Raw genomic sequence first — 21,851 nt, 5'->3', positions numbered from 1 at the left:
CAACAAAATCTACGACTGTATTTTTCAAACGTTCTTACCAGCATACGTTGCTTGCTTCAATTCATTTTCTTTTAATTTCTTGCATAATAACTTACTTTGCGTGGTGGAAAACGGTTTTAATTTTTTATACATTTTTTCACTTTAATTTTTTAACGGATTCAATAATTCAATTCTTCTTACCACCTTTCTTGCTTACAGATGTCAAAAGTTTTTTTATGCGGCAAAGTAGTGCGCCCAAGAAGTGTATAACTCGAAGAGACAGTCTGATATACAATGAACCTAGTCATGCACTTCCTTACTGGGTCATAATGACTGGCAACTGCTTGGACGATAAAGCACAGTTTCGTTACAATGATACAGAAATATTGTGGCATATCGAGTCGGGGGGATCGTTTTTTTCTATCTCAGCAGCCAGATATCAGAATCGTTTAGCGATATATATAGCAATATCAAGAAGAGCAAAAAACAGCCAAAAACTCAGTAGTCAAAATTTGAAACAAACTGACGCTGGATCTTTATACTTTTACAATGACGGGAGATGCGCTGAGCTTTCTGGAGATTATCTGTATAGAAGAACATATTGCGACACATCTGACCAGACGTTTACTTTTGGTAAGTAACTAATAAAAGATATGCAACTTATAGCTCCCCAGTTTTAAATCATATGTGCATGTATAATTTATGCCCCTCGCTGAAAAGGTCTATTTCTGTTATGTCTATTTGATTGATAATTTGATCTAGTTTGTGTGATCAAGAAATATGCAAAATTATTTGTATTTTTCTGTGAAACTCGATTTCAGGTTCAGTGACAAAGTACGGCGACAAAATGAAATATGTTCATTGTTCTCTAAAACAACGTATGGTGATCCACAAAGCATATTATGGCAAATTCGACAATAGCGGTACATTTGACAGCAGAGCCCACAGTGATGCACAATGTACTGCAGTGACAAGTTGTAGGTTGAAATCTCTTTGTGGTGGAAAGAGATCTTGTGAACTGGTCGTTGACAATAATTTACTATTGCCAAACCTCTGTTCTAACACAAGGGAAGAGCTTTATACCGAGTACACTTGTGTGGATAACTATACAAGTCCCATAACAACGACAGGTAAAGTGCACAACTTCACTATCATCTGATTTGTGAGGGTATAATTAAATGAAGACATGGCAATATAATTAAACGGATTTAAACCATATTTATTTATTATACCTATGAATAAATTCGCCGTTGAAAGGCCGTGTAAAACATTGCAATTCTTCTTTTAAGAGATGTAAATTTGGCAACTACGAAACCTCTGTGTTTATATCAACTAGACCTTTTCTACCCACATTTACAAAACTCACGATTTACATCGATCGTTCAAGAGTATATTACTGAGGTTTTTTAGGGAAATTGTTCATCAATCATTCCCCACGTCGGAAAATGCCACTGCATGCATGGCTCTTACCAATACTGTGATTTATAAATAATTTCAATAAATCAATACTCTCGCCACATCTTGAGGTCATCTTTTAAATAAATCTAAATAATCTTGCTTGCTAGCGTTGTTATGATGCAGGAAGATCGCTCGAAAAGGGCATATAATATGTGAGGTTCCACATCATTGTCCTAATGTCCATGTTATTGTTTGATTCACTCAAGTTTGATGTTGAAATATTCCGAAAACACTGGTTGGTTTTCGGAATGTAATGAAACAAATAAATTCTGTAATTGATTCGTCTAGTTTCAGGACTTCAAATTAGATTATCAAGCGGCTACAGAGGCTACCTCTACATATACGAAAAAACATGGTTGAGAGTATCTGAAGAAGATTTGGATGAAAACAATGAGAGGTGGTTATGTCAACACTTTGGATTTCAAGACCGTCTCAACAATAAAGTTGGTTTTGGAAGAGCTCGCAATGGTGAGAGTATCGTAGCTGGTGACTTTGTTTGTTATAACACTACGTCCAGAGAAACATCATGTTGTGTTTATCTTCAACCAAAAACAGCGACATCAACTGATAAAATACCATTTGTTGAATGTGAGTATGTCCAATTGTTGGGATTGACATGTTTTATAACACCCGAGGTGCCTGCCCAAAAATCTACTGATTTGTTTTGCAGTCAAAATATAGGATATTTCTTTCGCATTTCAGCAGAAAAGCAGTAATTTTACGACATCATTGTTACTTGTTTTTATAATTTTTTTCCACATTTACTTCTCGAGGGTTACAACCACCCTATTTTCTCCTTCTGACTACGCCCTTTGCTACCTTTACATTAATAAGGCATATCCTTGATTCGATCATGTCATCTATTTCTATCTACAGGTAAGATTTGTGACAATCAGTTGCTAAACAACTTGAATAAATTTCTTCATAACATATTTGGTGGCAATGGAGGTAATAGTTTTCACGAAGCAAGGTTTACTAAAGGTGGCTGGTGTTCCTCGACGCCTGGCTCATATCTCACCATCGACCTTCAAAAAGAATATCACATAACACGAGTTGTGGTCATGGGTGATAAAGATCAGACAAAGTGGAGTGAATCATATTCACTGAAATACAGTCATAATGGAAGTTTGGTGGATAGCAGTCGTGTAGTACAGGTATAGTTAAAGGAATAAAGTGATGATAAAATAATATGAGAGTCTTCGCTACTCGTTAATTTCCTGCAGGTGTTTTAACTTTACATGATATGGCGCCCAAACTGCAAACATTGTTGTTTTGTGTTTATCGTCATACTTTAACGGAATGTTATCATTTTTTATTCAATTTCTATAAAAGATTTCAGGAAACCAGAACGGTTATCAAGCATCGACTACAGACGTTGATATTTATAATGTGAGATATATTAAGATAGAATCAACTGGAAACACAGACTTTTGTCTTAGAATAGAACTCTGTGGAGTGGGTGAGTTTATATGTTCATGTCGAAACACTTGGTATAAATATCTGTGATTTGTTTTGATGTAGCCACTTTCTTATTAAAAGATGTGCAGTGGAAATTTTGAAACACTGAGTGAAAATATAGAATGGTATCCTGAGTGTTTTTTTTCATCCGAATTTAGTTCAGCGACCAGCTTCCGTGAACGATGTTCGAATTAATCCTTCCAAGAATTCAGCACTAGTAACTTGGAAATTACCAACTTCCTCCAGTTCAAGTTATATAAAAAGAATCAAAATATATTTGGTCGGAAGGTATCTCGTATCCGTTCCACGAGAAAATGAGTATAATATCAATAGTCTCCAGCCATATACTGATTATCAAGTTGGAATTGAAGCCGTAGACAATTACATTCCGAGAAGCGGAGTAGTATACAAAATATTTAGGACAAAAGAAGCAGGTAATCATAAACATAGCAGAATACACCAATTCAAAAATGAAATTTATTTATGATTTTTGGCACTTTACTCGATGTAGGTAAATTTTGGAGGTTGAAAGGGTTTTAATTTCTTGTGGTATTGTAAAACGACCCTTTTTGTGTGGCTTCGTTTAGGCTCTTCTAACGTCCGGGATCGTCGGGTCGTTTGGGGAGACAGCTCTTTACAAATACTCACAGAACACACACATATATTTATAACTCTTTATTCGTGCTTCGGTGCTTGAGATGTGCTCTTCTCGTGCTCCTGTATCAACTAACTGTTTTGTGCTTAATCATACTGTGCTATATCGCTACATGATTTCCCTTTTCAATAACTAATTGTGCATTGTTCATTGTGCATATTACGTGTATCATGTTTCCTATATTACAGTATTATACACGCTTCAAATTCAAGCCAGAAACAGTTGAAGGAAAAATAAGTCAACTATAGGTCCTCCGGCAGGAAACTGACCTATACGTACGCTTTTGCGATGCCGGTGCAATGCAATTTGAAGTGTGTATAATTCCACTCGAAATTAAGACCCTTTAAACCCCTAGTTTTTATTTTGGTTTAAAGAAACGGGTCGCGAGTTTAGCGCTGAATTTTCAGTTTCAAACCTTGCATTTTTAATCTAACTAAACTTCTTATCTAAATCTAACTATAATCCCTAATGCACATATATACTGGACGTAAATCCTTAAATCTAAGATTAATGCAATAAAGCATGCAATAATAAACCTTTCTCGTAATGACGTCAAACGCGGAAAGCCTTTGACGCCGAATGCGGAACCAATCAAACTTTGTGTGACACCAGACCTATATATTACAGAATAGAAATTATACCAGAAGTCTCAATCTTTGCATTTTGCTAATGTTTTCGTGTCCGAAATTTTTAAGAAGCGCGCGCGTCATTCTACGGAATTCTACGCCATCCTGGTTTGTGCAGGAACTTTGTACCCCTATGAAAAAGTTCCTAGCTGCACACACTAGGTTGGCGTGAGCAAGACACAAATTGGATACAAAGCGCCATCATGGCTCTCGTATTTGGCTTGCGTTAGGTGGCGTCACACTCTCAAAAAATTGCCTAATGCAAAAGCGAGGCTTCTGGTATAATGTCTATTCTGTGCCTATATTGTTATCTCTGTTTCAGCTCCCAGTGAACGCCCTTATTCTGTTAAACTCACAGCCCGTAGTCAAACCTCATTGAATATAACCTGGACGGCTCCTCGTAAAAGTTCATGGAATGCTGGGAAGCTGACTGGATTCAAAGTTTGCCGTTATATTCATGAAAATAAAAATAGTCTGACATGCATTTCCGTCACGTCATTCGCCACCACGGCATGGTCGTATAAATATACTATAAATGGACTTCAATCTTCTACTAGGTATTTCGTGACAGTCTCGGCTGCTACAGTTGGCGGTGTTGGCCCGAAAAGCACAGCAGTCAGTGGAATAACAGATGGAGGTAAAGGCCAGATTTTTAATAGGAATTCGAAGCATGCAGTTAAGGGTTTTTAGGCAACTGATAGTTAAAGTGTTCGCTGATCCGTAATCACAATCGCGCGCCTGGGCTGGTTGTAAAAAAACAATTGTGGCACTATAGTTTTAACTATTATACTCAGTGACGGAACGTCATGACGATTCAGAACAATCTAGAGTTATACTGTAATTTCGATTAAACTGTCCAAAATGTGTTGTTAAGAGTTTTATACGACTGACCTCTGATAGGTAAAAAATAGGAATCTTCAAGCAATTGCTGCATGGGTATGCAAGGTCAGACAGTTTGAAAATCTAGTTACACGCGTTCTCCCATAGCAATGTTGCGTATCTATATCTATATTAAATTGAAGCAGTTAAAAGTGTTCTCAGGCAACTGATAGTTAAAGTAATCTGATCCGTAATCACAATCGCGCGCCTGGGCTGGTTGTAAAAAACAATAGTGACAAGATTCAACTATTATACCCAGTGACGGAACTTCATGACCATTCAGAATGGTCAAGTGTTACTGTAACTTCGATTATTGAACTGCCTAGAGTTACTGTATATACGACTGACCTCTGATAGGAAAAAGATAGGAATCTTCAAGCAATTGCTGCATGGATATACATGCAAGGTCCGACAGTTTGAAAACCTAGTTAATACGCACTTTCTCATAGCAATTAATGCATGTTGCCTGCTTTCTATATATTAAATGTATATCATTAATATTAACATTTTCATAGGGCCTGTTAAACTTTTCGAAGATACCTCCTCAACTCTATAGGATAAACATTGAGAAACAAGCAGATTATATCAAGTAAGTTTACACGCAGTTAGGGGCTTTTTATACCTGTCACGGGTCACGAAGCGTGAGATGATTTGAGGTATTGAAATAAGTCGTTATGAAACAAAACAAAACAAGCACAAGCTATTGTTGTTTGTGCGACTGTAAGCCGGGATGGGTTACACAACTGCTAGGATCACGTAATACAGGGTGTCTCAAAAAAACGCAACCACTTAAACATGCAAGAATATTTATATTGTTCGGGTTTGCACCATAGTTCAGCTAAAATGACTTTTAGCATTTTAAATGAAGGATTAAGAGCCATTTTCAATTCCCAGAGGTGCTTATCTATTGCGCTTTAGAGCTGTATTAATGTCTTGCATATTACAATCAACACATACCAAGGCTGTCAACCGTTATCCACTCAGAAAAGGCCCCGTCAAAGCTTGTAAACTTTCAATATGCTCTCATTTTTATCATTTGGGCAGCAACGGAGTATATTTTTGCTTCGGGAGGCGTGTCGATGCCAAATTACGATCCTAGCAAAGATTAGCTGTCTCCATCTTCAATTGCAACCGGTATCTTGACTCAAAGGGACCTTTTTATATTAAGAGCGCCGTTTTCGTTGAATTATTTTGAACATTTTCCTTGTTTTATTGCATTTTTTACAATAATATTTTAGATCAAAATACTGTCAATTTTTGTAAAAACGAGTCCGCAGTCCTGTTTAAAATCAATAACAGCGGTGAATAATTTCATGATACTTCATGCTATTTCTCTGTTTAACAACCCCACGCAAACTCCACGCAAGTTAACTACGTGATTAGTTAATCATCCAACTACGTTTTGTGCAACGCAGTTAAGTCGTGTAGTTAACTAATCATAGTTAAGGATTTAACTACAGTGATTAGCGCTAATCATAGTTAAAGTTAACTACGTTTTTATACGACCGGCCCTCAGGTCGAAACTTCGAGAAGTGTTTTGTCTATTTTAGGCAGTTTTTATACCGCATTTGATGCTAAGTTGTTTGCAGACGCTGCCACGCTGCTCCCTAGTTAATAGTTTGATATTGAAACTCAAATTAAGTTTAACAATTCTAGTCGTCCTCTCTTTTTTGTAGAAGTGTAATCATCATTGTAAAAATGGACTCAGGAGAAAGGACACCGGTTGAAAACATCAAAACCAACTCCCTCAGATCTTACTGGTCTAGAAGCTATGACAAACCTTATATCACTGCCTATTTGAAAGCTGATGTTTTACCCAAGATGTTTGTGATCGGCGATGGCAAAGAATATAATTCTAAAACAGAAAAATATTTGAACCAACCGTTAAGAAACAACACAAGATATGTCGCGTTCCTAAGATATTTTGAAAGCGGGGTACGTTTTGTGGAAAAGCAATCACAGTGTGTATCTTTATATTTCTTTATTGAATTGATATTTATTTCTCTTAAATATAACATTCAGTACTATGATCAGTACTATTCGACGGCTTGGAGCAAAAGTGTTAAGGCTTCTGCAAAACCTCCAGGTAAGCTGTTGGATAGTTAGACAATAATAATATTATAATAGGTACGTAGTCCATATTACTAAATAAAATCTTATGCATGGGAGCAATAATATGCATCAGTGTCAGCAGTGAACTTAACGCTGACATGCATATACTATCGCTCCCAAAAGATTTGACACAATGGACATCAGTTATTTTTCAAAATAAAATCAAAGTTATGCCAAACAACGGGTAATTATGGAGCGATTAAGAAAAACACTATCCAGTGGGTATGGCGCCATCCAGCTTAATAATCCTTTATCTTCTCTATCATTTCCAGCTCCATTTTACTTAAATGCTAAATCAATCGACAAAGGCAAGTACAAGATATTCTGGTCAATATCACTGCGTACTGGCCAGACTGTCAAGAGGTACTATGCACTGCTGGTAGCGGCAACAGTTGGATCAAAAAAGGAGCCAGTGGAGATATCGACGAACGAAAAATCAGTCACAGTTAATGTTGATTATGATACGAAGTACACGTTTGAAATTGGCCTTGAAACTGAAACTGGAAAAAGTGGATTGGGAAAAATAACCTGGTTTTCTCATTCGGGTATAATAAACAATATCAAAAATACAGTTCATAACCAGTAGCGTAGGCAGCCTGTCGATTTTTCCCGCTATGCTAATACTTTGGTGTTCACTGACTGTGAAAACAATAGATTTTTAAAGACATGAGTAATTATAATAGCTCGAAATTTACATAGCGGGACAAAATCGTCAGGCTGGCTACGCCACTGTTCATAACGTCTATGCACTCACTCACAGTCGAACTCATTGAGCGGAATATTTGCACTCAATTGAAAGCTGCCTCTTAGCCAGGCGCTTTAATAGTAAAATATATAACATTTTTTTGCTTTCACAAAAAACCACCCCAAGCACCCCCACGCGCTCGCCTTTTTCAGCTGACCTGTATATAATAACTGAATGCAACGTTTGAAAATTTTATCTTAAATCTTACCATTAGTTAAAGACCATTTAAAAGACTATCTAATTCATAAGTAATAACACAATCTCTATGTCACACTGAGTGAGTGTGAGTGAGTTTTTTGAATACAGGCGTAAATTCCTCGAATCTCTTTGGATTCACATGTTTACCTTAATAAGAAACCAATTATCACCACATTAAAATGATATGATGACTCATTGTTCACATTATTGTCTTTCCCATTTCAGAACCTATGGCCCCTCAAAAGAATAATGATAGTACTTACACAGTTATACTGAAAAAGCCAAAAGTCGAAAACATAAGGTAGGTCCTGTTTTTGGTTTGTACTCAGTGAAGCTAGGAATAAGAGGATTATCAATCTCTAAACAGTGGCATTATTCACTGTCTCGGTAGAATTCAATTGATTTATGTACTCGCTCTTTTTCTCAGAACTGTTTCATTGGTAGTCCTTCGGCTTCCGCCAGCCTCAGCCCAAAGCCCTGCACCAGAAGATGTGGAGCTAAAAGGTCACGACGAGGCTGCTGGTGAAAATGGCGCATTCGTTGCGAAAGAATATAATATAAGTGACTTTAAAAGTTCAAATCCGATAGAAATCCAGCTTCGAAAGTCGTCGGAGAAGAAAAAGTGTAGAGAAAGAGATGCCGATGAGGTTTATGAACTTAAACCAGATGCGACTTACAGATTAGCCCAAATGAATGAAGACAAATCTGGGGTGAGTCGTCGAACATATCAACCTATCATCTTTTCATCACTGAAGGTGGACAGGGCTTTGAACAAAGGACAAACAGAAATGTTAATCTTATCAAAATCCTGGCAACCGCCGTGATCTCACTATCACCAGTCACTGAATTATATTTAAACTTCTGTAAGTTTTCTTTTAGAAACGATTCTGGTCATTTTGGAGTGCGCCAATGACTTTCAACAAAGATGAAGGTAATTTCATCCCCCTCACGCCATATCACCCTGATTCAGGCCTTTATGAATTAAAATTCGTTAAAACTTCGCTCAAGTTTACCAAAGCTGGCGCAAGATCAAAAACTAGGGTGTTTGCAAAGCAAGACACGCGAGCAAGGGAAATGCTCTTTTCTATTGTATTTATAGAGCCTGTGAGTTTTGTTGTGATGAAAGAAATTTTATTCATGTTTCCTTCATGGAACGAAGTGCTAAAAAACCTTAACCAATTGATCGTGTTTTGTAGACGGCTTGAAGAGGAAAAATTCTCAAAAAACCAACGAGGATGACACACGTGTTGAACTTCTCATACCGCTGGTTATTTTGTCTTTATGTTTTCTGGTCTCACTGGGTATTATTGTTTATCAACGTCGTCTGATCCAAAATAACAAAAGAAAAGATAACGAAGGCCATGAAACGACCCAGATGACGGATTCCGGTAGGTGTTGAGTTCTTTAAACCAAATCCGAGCTTATCAAAAGGCAACATTTCTTGGGCTTAATTTTGTATGTTCGATTCTAAACTTAGGTCCGGAAACCCGCAAAGGGGCAATTAAGTATGATCAAGAACCAGATGCGCCCATAAATGATGAGAGAGTATACGAAACTACAGATGATGTTATTGAAGAAATTGAGCGAAACGATGGTGTACGTGGGACAGACAAAGGACAAGATTCATCGGATTACATGTCGTTGAAAGAAAACAAAGAACCAGCAAACGTTTACCAGGCATTGCAACCCTCTACCAGCGATGATGTTCGGTACCATATTAAGGAGGATTTGCACCAGAAAATTCCACCCCGACCAACTTTCGTTTCATCAAGGAAGTTAAATTCAAACTGTTAGTTATACAAGTAATAAACTTATAGCCAAGGTCGATAATATCAGTCATACCTCGCTTCTACTCGAGCTCAATGAGGGCAAATTACAAAATCGTAATGTATTGTAGCGACCATACCTAGTTGGTTTTCCAGTAAATGGTGATATTTCAAACTTTTCGTTCCAAGAAATTTTGCAGTTTTGTTAACGTAAACATCTCAGTGCTTTGCACTCATCATGCAGGCCCGACGGATAACTTAAATTTAACCTTCTTCAAATATCAAAAACTGGTCATAACATTTGAGTTATTCTCAGCTGCATGGCAAATTCGCCTTAAGAGAAAAGCAAGGCGGCATACTTATTTACCTACAATCCTTTGCGGGCATTTTACATAGATGCATGAAAAAAAGTGCAAAAAACACGCAAAGGCATGAACGTTTTCGACAGGAGTTCGTAATCCCTCGGATTTCGTTCGAACGAAATAGCAACCAGTTGTTTCAATTCCTGACTGCGACAGAAAGTATGACGTGACAGCAAGTGTCAAAACGGTAGAACAATTGTGCTGAAAACAACGAATATCATGCATGACATACTAATATAATCATTCTAGAATAGTTAAACTTGGCAGTAAATTACGAAGTCGATTTTGGCACGAGTGGCCGACATCCAGGCGAAACGTTTGAACCTCGATTTCGTGTTACACATTTTTCAATTGCAGTTGCTTCCATTATCTTGATCAACTGATGGTGATAAAGTAATGCAACCAAATCAACGACTGTATTTTTCAAACGTTATCAGTATGGGTTGCTTGCTTCACACTTCATTTGATTTCATTTAATTTCATTCAACTTTTATTTAATTTCTTGGATAATAACTAACTTTGCGTGTGGTGGAAAATGCATGCATCATTAGCATGCATGCTGAGATCAAATTCGAAGTAGTGCGAGTTACTCTCTCACCATTGACGTCTCAGTTTTGTTTTTAAATTGTGAAAGTTTCTTCATGCGGGAAAGTCGCACGCCCAAAAAGTGTATAACTACAGAGAATATATATATATATATATATATATATATATATATATATATATATATATATATATATATAAAGATATATATATATATATATATATATATATATATATATATATATAAAGATATATATATATATATATAATATATAATATATATATATATATATATATATATAATATATATATATATATACATACAATGAACCTAGTCATGCCCTTCCTTACTGGGTTATAATGACTGACAATTGCTTGGATGATAAAGCACAGTTTCGTTACAACGCTACAGAAATATTGTGGCATATCGAGTCGGGGGGAGCGTTGCACTCTACCATAGCTACCAAATATAGGAATCGTTTAGCGATATATATATATATTAATATCAAGAAGAGCAAAATACAGTCAAAAAACTCAGTAGTCAAAATTTGAAACAAACGGACGCTGGATCTTTATACTTTTACAATGACGGGAGATGCGCTGAGCTTTCTGGAGAAGATCTGTTTAGAAGAACATATTGCGACAGATCTGGCCAGACGTTTACTCTTGGTAAATAAATAATAAAAGGTATGCAACTTATAGCTCCCCAGTTTTAAATTATTATGTGCATGTATCATTTATGCCCGTCGATGAAAAGGTCTATTTCTGTTATGTCTATTTGATTGATAATTCGATCTAGTTTGATCAAGAAATATGCAGCACGAAAAATTATTTGTATTTTTCTCTGAAACTCGATTTCAGGTTCAGGTTTCAGGTTAATTGTTCCCCAAAACAACGCATGGTGGTCCACAAAGGCTGACAAAGCATAATTTCTATGGCAACTTCGACAATAGCGGTACATTTAACAGCAGAGCCCAGAACCTGTGTTCTAACACAAAGAAAGAACTTTATACCGAGTACACTTGTGTGGATAACTATACAAGCCCCATGACAACGACAGGTAAAGTGCACAACTTCACTATCATCTGATTTGTGAGGGTAAATAAAGACATTACTCATTCCAATATAATTTAAAAACCATTTTCACTTATTATATTTGCATGTGACAAACTCGAAAAATTTTGGAACGTCGCCCTACGAGCTCGTTTTCCCACTGATTATTTCTCGTTCTCCCAAACTCCCACGCGTGTTTCTATACTGTATAGAAACACGGAAAATGTTTACTATTTCTTAAACAATTCACTTAAATTTGACGTTAAAATTCCCTGACAACACTGGTTCGTTTTCAGATGATAAATTTTGTAATTTATTCGTCTAGTTTCAGGACTTCAAATTGGATTATCAAGCGGCTACAGAGGCTACTTCTACATATACGAAAAAACATGGTTGAGAGTATCTGAAGAAAATTTGAATGAAAATTGTCAGAGGTGGTTATGTCAACACTTGGGATTTCAAGACCGTCTCAACAATAAAGTTGGTTTTGGAAGAGCTCGCAATCACTTTAACTACCACTCAAAATCTTAAACAAGTTGTTGACCAACCAACCAGGGAATCAGCAATACTAGATCTAATCCTTAGAAATACGCATAAATTATATATATGATTGCCTTAAAGTTCTCGCTCCATTAGGATCTAGTGACCACAATATCCTACAATGGCTACCTTCCGCCGATAGCATTTCTAACCACGACAGACAAGTAAAATCTGTCAAAACTTCAGTACGCCGCTACCCTAAATCCGGGATAGATGCTTTTGGTAGATGGATTAGTACACACAATTGGTTTTGTGACCTTGTTCCCAACCCTACTGTTGATTGTCTAGCGGTTTCTTTTACAAACTAGTTAACAGAAAGTATCGATCAAATCTTCCCTCAAAAGAATCTAAAACGTCATCACAACGATAAACCATGGATAACGTCCGCAATAAAACAACTTATCAAAGACCGACAGAAGGCGTTTCATAGCCACAACACAACCTTATGGAGATCACTGAAGTATAAGGTTCAGCAAAAGATCAATGCGAGGAAAATATCGTATTATAAAACAAAGGTGCAGCATTTAAGAAGAATGACTGTCGCATGTGGTGGAAAATTGTGAATAAAATGGGAGGAAAATCCGAAAAGAATCACTCCTTTTGGCTTGAACAAGATGGAAGAACCCTTGATCAATCAGAATTAGTTAATGTTTTGATTGTGTTCTGTGCATCGGTGAATATTGACATTCCACCACTTGACTGCACTTTCAGCATTTCTTCCAAACAAAGAACCCGTCCCAACTGTCCAACCGCACGAAGTGTCTCAAAAACTTTCAGCAGTTAAGCCCTTTAAACCCTACTGTCCAGATAACGTTCTTTGCCGTATCCTAAAAGAGTTTACCTACGAACTAGCCGAGCCTGTCACAATTAACCATCTTCAATGCATCACTCACATCTGGAATTGTTCTTGCAATATGGAAAGATTCAGACATTATACCATTCCAAAATCACAATCTCCTACCGGTGAAGGTGACACTAGACCCATCTCACTGACATCTTGTTTAATTGTCTAAAGTTTTTGAAGATTTTGTGGTCAGGTGAATGATAACTGATATTAAAGACAAGATCAACCATAAACAGTTATTTTCGCAAAGGCGTTCGACCGTGTAGGGCATAATTTCATAATATCAAAGCTGTTAGGCATAAGTGTTAGATCGTCTCTGTTACCTTGGATTATTAACTCAGTCTCACTAATCGCCGACATCGCGTTAAACTCGGGGGAGAAATCTCGGATTGGTTGCCAATGAAAGCAGGCGTACCCCTGGGAACTAAGCTTGGACCAATTTTGTTTTTGGTCATGATAAACCTTGATGTAAGTCTCTCTGTACCTTAAAACAGAAGCATAGACTATGTGGACTACATTTTTTAATGTAGCCCTTAAAATAAAATATGTTTCACCACCCCTCAAAACCCTCTATGCTTATACATGCAGTTCACAGCTCATATGCATAAAAATATAATTTTGGAGTTCTGCTCCAAATTTTCTGTCAAGCAGGTTCCAGGAATTGAAATTATGGGTCAAGTCACAAAGCAAGGCATAATATATCAATTGTTTCGATAAAATTAGTAAGTGTCGATCACAAAGCACTGAGTTTAAAAGTAACCAATCAATAATCTTTTGTGCGAGAGCTAAGCTTTAATTGGCCCTACTAAATTTTAAATATCAGCAAACAAGTGCTTTTAAACATAGAATTGGAGCCATGTCCATCAGTGGTTAAAATCCAGTTTGTTGTACATTCAGTAACTGATAATATTGGAAATTGCCAATTAATTAAAATAACAACAAGCTTTACAAATGTAAATAATAAAGATCTATACATCCTGTGGAAATATAACAGAGTATAACATGGATTTACATGCATTACTCTGACAATTAAAAACATGAACCACACTTTAAATACATTGAACTTATAGTCTCACACATTCAGTCCCATCAACTTTTATACCATGTCATATGTAATAATTGTGGCAACATCCATATTGGACTTGGAGTTGAGTGGAATTAAAAAATATCGCAGATTTAAATCAGAAATTCATATTCTACATGCAAGTAAATTAGGCTTAATTAAAGCAAAACTGGCAAATTACACTATACATACTTCATTACATAAAATTATATATTACTTGGTTTATATAGATTTTATTGCCAAGAAAAGTGCTTGTCATGCATGTAAGGGTTGCTAAAGCTATTGACATCATGCATGCATGTTGTTCTATTCATAAAATGAGGACTTGATCAAAGGGTAAATAAAACTATTTTTGATCATTCATGATTACTTGTCAAATCAGTTAATTGTACCTAATTTTCTCATGGGAACCAAGGTATGCTGATGGTCATTGTCTGTTTGCAATTACTGTATAGTTAATTTAATTAGCGCTTAAAATATAGTTGAACAGATATATTGAAGCTTTGCCATTACATAGTGTTGCGCCATAATTTGCTTATATACAACCAATCAAAATATGACTGCATGCTACTGGTTATACTGTATCACATAGTAATCACGGTGGTCCTGCCTTAGCTGAGCTAAAAAGGGACTTGACCATCCCTAAAAAATGTTTCTGCCAAAGTTATAGACTAGCTGTCACTAGCTATATTTCTTACAGCAGGGATACAAAAAATCAACCTAAAAATAAAATATGTAAGAAAAGCCGGTCCATTATGCCCCTTAATTAATTTACTTAACTTAATTAATTAAGTAATGAATATATACACAAGGGTTGATATATCCTGGGCCCTGTGCGTATCAGTAAAATTGCGACGTGGAAACCTGGAAGGTGCTCAAGCTGTAGAATCAAACATGAACAAATTACACCAAACAAATTTATTGGGATTGATAAGCCAATTGGCATAATAATACAACAACACTGCCACTAGCTGCCTCTGCCACTGGTACAGCTTCTGCACAAAGTCAAAGATCTACAAATTATAATTATTGGTTTTAATTCTCACCTTCCGTATTCACGATTTCCAACACATTTAATTCATGTAAAAATTTATATTGATACATTCACTTCGAATTTCAAAATTATTTCACATTTTAGCCAAGCAGGATATATGTACAGCAAAGTATTGTGTTGAGAACACTGGTTGAGAACAGCATCACAACAGTCAACAGCATTCATGTATGTATATTTCACTTGACATTAATCATTTTAATAATTATATTATTTATATTCCTAAATATTTAGACATCATTTACGTGGGCAGCGGACGCGCTAAAAGATGTGTTAGGTTTGGTTTGATATCGTTGATATTTAGAAAGAAGTAAAGGAAATTATAGTTTTGTATTAAAATTGAAATTACTACAGAGGTTGATCGTAATAGCGTATATATAGTCTCGTCAAGATATTGCAAAATAGAAAAATAGAAATGAGATAATATGGAGACCGGATCCACGATCCCGGTGTCACGACTCCCGACTCAGGTTCCTAAAAACGGAGCTGAATGGTTGCACTTGCGCAATTTGTTCATGCTTAACAAACATACAACCAGACAGCATTGGAAGGAGCGACAATAAGGATCGACAGTATATTTGAAGCGATCTCTTTTATATTGTACATTGATTTGTTTATTTATTCATTTTGCGGAAACCCTCATATAGAACGAAAACCCAAGCGTGAAGAAAGGCATGCTTTAATCAACGGCACGATGTGTTTTATGACTTCGGAAGATAAAATAGTCGGGATTTTCAAGGCGAATTAGTCATTATTTTAAAGGAAAGAATAGTTTTCTAATTTTTTCACCATATGGACTAACTGATGCAAGGCAAATCCAAAAAATGTATTACCGAAATTCTTAGATTGGAGACAAAAAAGTTTGGGCTGAAACACCATTTTATTATGGTAATAATGGTTTTCGCAGTCTTATGAAATTATGGGGATATATCATCCTGAATATTCTATACTTCCGTAAAAATATTGAAACTGATTCAAAGTATTTTCAGGGAGTAAAATTCTTTTCTTGAATGAATTCCTTACACTGAGGTCATAAGTAATGTTGGACAAAGATTCCTTTTCTTCTTGGCAATAATTACTCGATGTCCCATTTTATTTATTGTGTTTTATCATCCTGAATTTTTTAATGTAGCGAAAAGAATCTTTCTATTTTTTTCTGCATATCGAGGAGGATTATAAGCATTTTGAAACGCATCAATATATTTTACAGGAATCCTCATGGCCTGCATGACAACAACTGACAAACTATTTACCTAATAGCAGTTATAAACTATTTATCTGACAACTCTTAAATTTTTTTCTATATAACAATTTACAAACTATTTACAATTTACTACAATTTTAAAATTATTTATCTAACAATGTACAACCATTTATAGCAAATTTACAAACTTTACACCGCGGATGTCCTAAAAAAACTACAAAAGCAGACCCATATTGCATGAGTAGAAAGGGCTAACTTAGATTTTGATATTTAACATTTATTTACCCGTGCGATATTGTTGCATGGGTGATTATTCACGAAAAGCGTGTCCTTGAGCCTGCAACATCAAATGCTCGTATCTCCGACAATATCGTACCAAACATGAAACATTTAGTGCATTAATGTATCAAAGTCTATTTCAATTCAATAATAGATTTTATAGCTTTTGATAAAGTATGATAATTTTTTATATCTGACACCCGTACATGCATGCATGATACATGATATTGCATGAAGAAGTAAAAGTTTCATAAAAGATTACATAATCTGAGCATGAGCATGAGCATGCGCATCGCAATGTTTTTTTTATTTTGAACTAGAAAACAATAAGATTACTTAAACTTTGTGATTAAAAATACACAAATTTTAAATCAATTGAGTGACTTACCATGCTGTTCAATGAGCTGTCGTGGAGCACTTATGCCTGTTTTTCTACATATCATGCCATTCCAAGAGAAATATCTACAAGAATAGAATTGAGTGGCTTCCTATTTAACAGCTATAATGATGTGCAGTACTGTGGAAGCTAAAGAGCGATTGACAGGAAGGTGCGTCAGTTTAAGGATACAATTATCACTTATACATATGGGGCCAGTTGTATAAACGACTAGTTAACTTTCAAATGTAGTCACAAGGAAAGAATTGGCCAATCAGAGTCGTGTGTTTCTGTGGGTCTTTAAATGATATATTATGCTGGAAAAATCTTCTGACCTTTTAGAATAGCCAAACGTACAATTCAAAGTTTCGTAAAAGTATATTGACGAGTGAAATCCTTTATATTTGCTGCGAGAATTACACGATGGACTGGGAACGAACGGCGTGTATTCCAAACTCGAATATCCAGCTCAACTGCTCAAGCGTGGTATTCACTGAACGTAAAGCCTGTTTTCCACTAGGCAGAAATTTTAATTGTCTGCGGGCTTTCACGCAGAACTAATGTGAGAAAACAAAGAAAAATTCCGCTCAGCAAGCAAAATTCCGCCTAGTGGAAAACAGGCTTAATGTCCGCAACGGCAATTGATTTCTTTTCGAAAAAGAATTCAAGAAAAAATTAAACGGCAAGAGGTATCATAAAATTATTCTCAAATTAGTCTACTTACTGTCGTATAAACTCCAGCTATGGTCCTCTCATTCATGGCACTTTCTTGATTTTTTTTCTTTTTCACAACTTCTTTTACTTCAAATATAAATTCTGTTATAAATAAAATTTTGAAAAAAAATTTTTTAAAAAATTCAATAACATATATTCCCTTCTTCATCGTTTTGGAAACACTTTCTGCGGTTAAATTTAGCAAAGGAACATTTAATTCCTTTTTGGCGATGGCTTTTTTTAATCTGTTGCGTTTACAGCTGTTGTTTGTTCAAACGAACAAAAAACGTACCTTGTAAGTTGCCTGGGGAGTCTTCCTGTGAAGGAAAAAGAACATACAGTGGCATAAAAATATCCTCCATTCCGGTTAGGAAATATAAAACCCAAATATTTTGGTAGCAATGTGTGGTTTTTCCCTTTGATAATGAAAACTTATTAGGTTAACATGAAAGCCTGCTTCGATTTTTAGAAGCCATGGTTGATCATGCCTTAAATACGTGCTTTTTAAAATTCTTTGTTCATTAATAACATCACATTATCTATTATATATTATTATAATTACACATTATCTCACTGCCTTACAACGTGAAACATGGTGGTTGTCACCGGCTTACCTCTGCATTGTTAGCACTATGCATGGCCTGCTTCATCTGTTGTGGTGCATATGATCGACCGGGTGGTAAAGTTGAGAACACACGGTTTACCAGTTCAATAACTGTTCATTCGCCTCTTTTTCAATTTCCTGAATACCCTTTATGTACAGCTCTTTGTATTTTTTTGATGGGTCGTATTGCCCCCGATGTACCCAAGGGGTGATGTTAATTGCCTTAACCTGACGACTGTAGAGAATAATTTTTTTTTTTATTATAAAAAAATTTTGTGTTTTAAAAAAAAAGGTTTAAAATAAAAGTATGCCTTACGTCTCCCCAATTCCAAAAAACGTTACTGTGCACATCCTCTATCGTTCATTTACTTTTGTTATCTATAAAAGCAGAAAAGATTAGAGTACAAACATACTATACGAAACTGTTTCTTTTTCTCATACAGTATTGTATACTTACCTTTCCGGGCCAAGGCCTATAACCTTTCGTTTTTCCCCACACAAGAGTATTCAATTTGAATTGGGGTGTTTTTTAGTTCTGGTCATTTCGGTTTCTATTTTCAAATAAAAGAACGCCACGTCTGTAACATGGTGCTACACGCGATTGCCTTGCAGTTGTAATACGAATAATTACATAAAGTATTTCAGTGATTTTCACTGATTTTAATTATGTATGGGGGTAAATGTGATATAGTTCATTCTATACGAGAAATGGCCATTTTTGTAAGCGCGTCCCTTGTCAATGCCTCTTTGTCAGCGCGGTGAATAATTTCCTGGCCTTTGTCTATACCACGAGGAAAATGCAAACAACATCAATCTGAACTCCCATTTATTCACATTTTGAATTCGCTTTTTTTGTGATTTTTAAGATATTACGCGCTCCTACTAGGCCTTTGATGCATCACACGTAGTTCGCACGAAAATGTTTCTTACTTTTGCAGGCCACGGCTTATACACCTTGGTTTTTTCCCATACCAAATAATTTATCTTGAGTTTAGGATTTTTTTTGTTCGTACATGCCAATTCAGTTTCTATTTTCAAATAAAGAAACTTTAACATAGTGCTACACGCGATTGCCTTGCTGTTGTAGCTAATGAATAATTACTTAAAGTAATTCAGTGACTTTCATTGACTTTGAAGATGTATAGGGGTAAATGTGATATAGTTAATTCTATACGAGAAAGGACCCTCTTTTGTCAGCGAGTCCCTTGTCAATGCGTCTTTTTGTCAGCGCGGTTAATAGTTCCCTGGCCTTTGTCTAAACCGCGAGGAAATTGCAAACAGCATAAATCTGAATTCGCATTATGACTCACACCATTGCACTCATAAACATTTATTATTAGTATACTAAGTACTTATATTTATCCCTTACTCCTTATCCTTATCCCTAAAAAACCAAATAAAATCTTATTCGTGCAACAACATGATTCCTTCAATCTATAAGCGTACCACATTCTTCTACTCACCCACCCCTCCCTGCCTACCACATTCTTTGACTTACCCATAATCCTCCCCCTGTTCGTCCTATTTCTTGATAGTAAGATTCGATATCCTTCGGCGCTGAAAAATATACAACAAACCATAATAATTATTATTGTGTATTTATTATTAGCTTCTTACCCTAGTTTTCGTGTCGCGTCGTGTTGCACTCGTATACTTTATGTGCTTTCAATGGTTCCCTCTTAATCAAACGAGGGAATATATTTGGATGCCCTAATAAACACGTTATATACTAATTTTTAATAATTCATTCATATTTCCTTACTTTAGTTAGAAAAATCGTCGAATAAAAATATGTTGCTTAAAGATTTGGTTGTGGTTGCTCTTCAACTAGTTTGCACCATTCCGGTTAGGAAATATAGAATCCAACAATTTTGGTAGCAATAAGTGGTTATTTTCTTGATAATGAAAACTTATAAGGTTAACAAGAAAGGCTGCTTTTTATTTTTAGAAGCCAATGGTTGACCATGCCTTAAATATACGTGCCTTTTTAAACTTTTTAGACATTAATAACAGATATCTCACTGCGTTACAACATGAAACAATAGATGGTTGTCGCCGGCTTACCTCTGCAGTGTTATCTGGCATGGCCTCCACTTAAGGTGGTGCATCATCGAGCGGCTGGTAATGTTGAAAAAACGAAAGTGAAATCTCAAACACAATGGCAATGGTATACACAAAAAACAATTAACATTTACAAACTTATAAGGTTTAACATGAAAGCCTGCCTTTGATTTTTATGGTTGACCATGCTTAAAATACGTCACTTTGTTCGGCTCTTAAAACAGATATTTCACGGCCTTACAACGTGAAACAATAGGTGGTTATCGCCGGCTTACCTCATCGTTTTTTCGATTCGATGCCTCGTTTTCAATTTCGTAAATTCCCTTCTCATACATGTCTTTATATTTTTTTGACGGTTCATATTGCCCCCGATTAACCCTGGGGCTTAGGTGCACAGCTTTGAGTAGGCGGCTTTAAAGAATGAAATGATTTTTTTTTGTAATAGAATATTTTTTTACAATAAAATAATTTTGTATTGTAATAAAAAAGGTTTAAAATGAAAGTGTGCCTTACGTCTCCTCGGTCCCGAAAAATGTCACTTGATATTTCTCTATTTTTCATATACTTTTGTTATCTATAAATAGCAAGGAAGATTAGAGTACAAAAATAAAATACGAAACTATTTCTTTTTCTCATACAATATTGTATACTTACTTTTGCCGGCCAGGGCTTATAGCACTTAGTTTTCGCCCTTACCATGCAGATCGTGTAATTTGAATTCAGCATCTTTTTGAATTGAATGCGCTGGCTAAAATGGTGGAATTATGAACATTATTATGTCTTTTTTAATAGAGGCGTTCGCACAATGCAATAGCACAAGCTGAATGTATATTGTAGGCTACGTGTGAACGCTTGCCCACCGTACTTAAAATACAAAAAGGAAAAATACGTCTATAGGCATATAACTGTGACATAGCTTGATTTAGTTAACCGAGCCTAGTGTTATCCAAACATGGCTTAAACCTGAAAAATCAGAAGAAAAAAAAATATGTATACCGGATATACCCGAAGGTCGAGTTAAAACACGCCGGTGAAGCATACGCTTAACTTCTTGCATTTTGCATGGATAACTTTGACTGCATCGACTTGTCTTATTCCACAAAGCAGTGACTACAACTCATTATTCCGCTTCTACGGTCTGGATTTCTTGCGAAATCATCCATCTCGTATTCCTCTAACTATCCGGCTTCGCTCTTATCAGATATTTTGATTTCTTTTGCCGTGTGTACAATGAATGTTGAACTGATCGCTGCTGGTCTAAGCTTCTTCGGTATCGCTTCG

General features: G+C 35.9%; 2 protein-coding genes across 2 annotated transcripts; both read left to right on the top strand.

Moving 5' to 3' along the window:
* The first annotated feature begins 308 nt into the window (after positions 1–308).
* Positions 309–3,592, top strand: LOC114540386. The gene is made up of 7 exons (XM_028560579.1): positions 309–612; positions 801–1,109; positions 1,726–2,025; positions 2,314–2,591; positions 2,770–2,896; positions 3,054–3,329; positions 3,483–3,592. The coding sequence occupies exons 1-7, from the start codon at positions 309–311 to the stop codon at positions 3,590–3,592; spliced, it is 1,704 nt and encodes a 567-aa protein (XP_028416380.1).
* LOC114540379 lies at positions 3,126–10,026 on the top strand. Its single transcript, XM_028560574.1, has 11 exons — positions 3,126–3,329; positions 4,499–4,813; positions 5,571–5,644; positions 6,732–6,990; positions 7,078–7,141; positions 7,440–7,712; positions 8,336–8,411; positions 8,538–8,820; positions 8,990–9,041; positions 9,307–9,498; positions 9,588–10,026. The coding sequence occupies exons 2-11, from the start codon at positions 4,808–4,810 to the stop codon at positions 9,902–9,904; spliced, it is 1,596 nt and encodes a 531-aa protein (XP_028416375.1). The 5' UTR covers positions 3,126–3,329; positions 4,499–4,807; the 3' UTR covers positions 9,905–10,026.
* Positions 10,027–21,851: the final 11,825 nt, after the last annotated feature.

Source organism: Dendronephthya gigantea, unplaced genomic scaffold, assembly GCF_004324835.1.
Source record: "Dendronephthya gigantea isolate DGI-Jeju-01 unplaced genomic scaffold, DenGig_1.0 000232F, whole genome shotgun sequence".
NCBI classification, from domain to species: domain Eukaryota; kingdom Metazoa; phylum Cnidaria; class Anthozoa; order Malacalcyonacea; family Nephtheidae; genus Dendronephthya; species Dendronephthya gigantea.
Note: the sequence above shows the minus strand (reverse complement) of the source record. Positions and strands in the feature narration are given on the sequence as shown.

Bases quoted from the DNA above. Each gene is read 5' to 3' on its own strand.
- LOC114540386 (XM_028560579.1), top strand. From the start codon at position 309: ATGACTGGCAACTGCTTGGACGATAAAGCACAGTTTCGTTACAATGAT. The intron at 2,592-2,769 runs GTATAGTTAAAG...TTTCTATAAAAG, and splicing joins ATAGCAGTCGTGTAGTACAG to ATTTCAGGAAACCAGAACGG. The intron at 2,897-3,053 runs GTGAGTTTATAT...ATCCGAATTTAG, and splicing joins AATAGAACTCTGTGGAGTGG to TTCAGCGACCAGCTTCCGTG.
- LOC114540379 (XM_028560574.1), top strand. The intron at 7,713-8,335 runs GTATAATAAACA...TTCCCATTTCAG, and splicing joins AACCTGGTTTTCTCATTCGG to AACCTATGGCCCCTCAAAAG. The intron at 9,042-9,306 runs GTAATTTCATCC...CGTGTTTTGTAG, and splicing joins GACTTTCAACAAAGATGAAG to ACGGCTTGAAGAGGAAAAAT.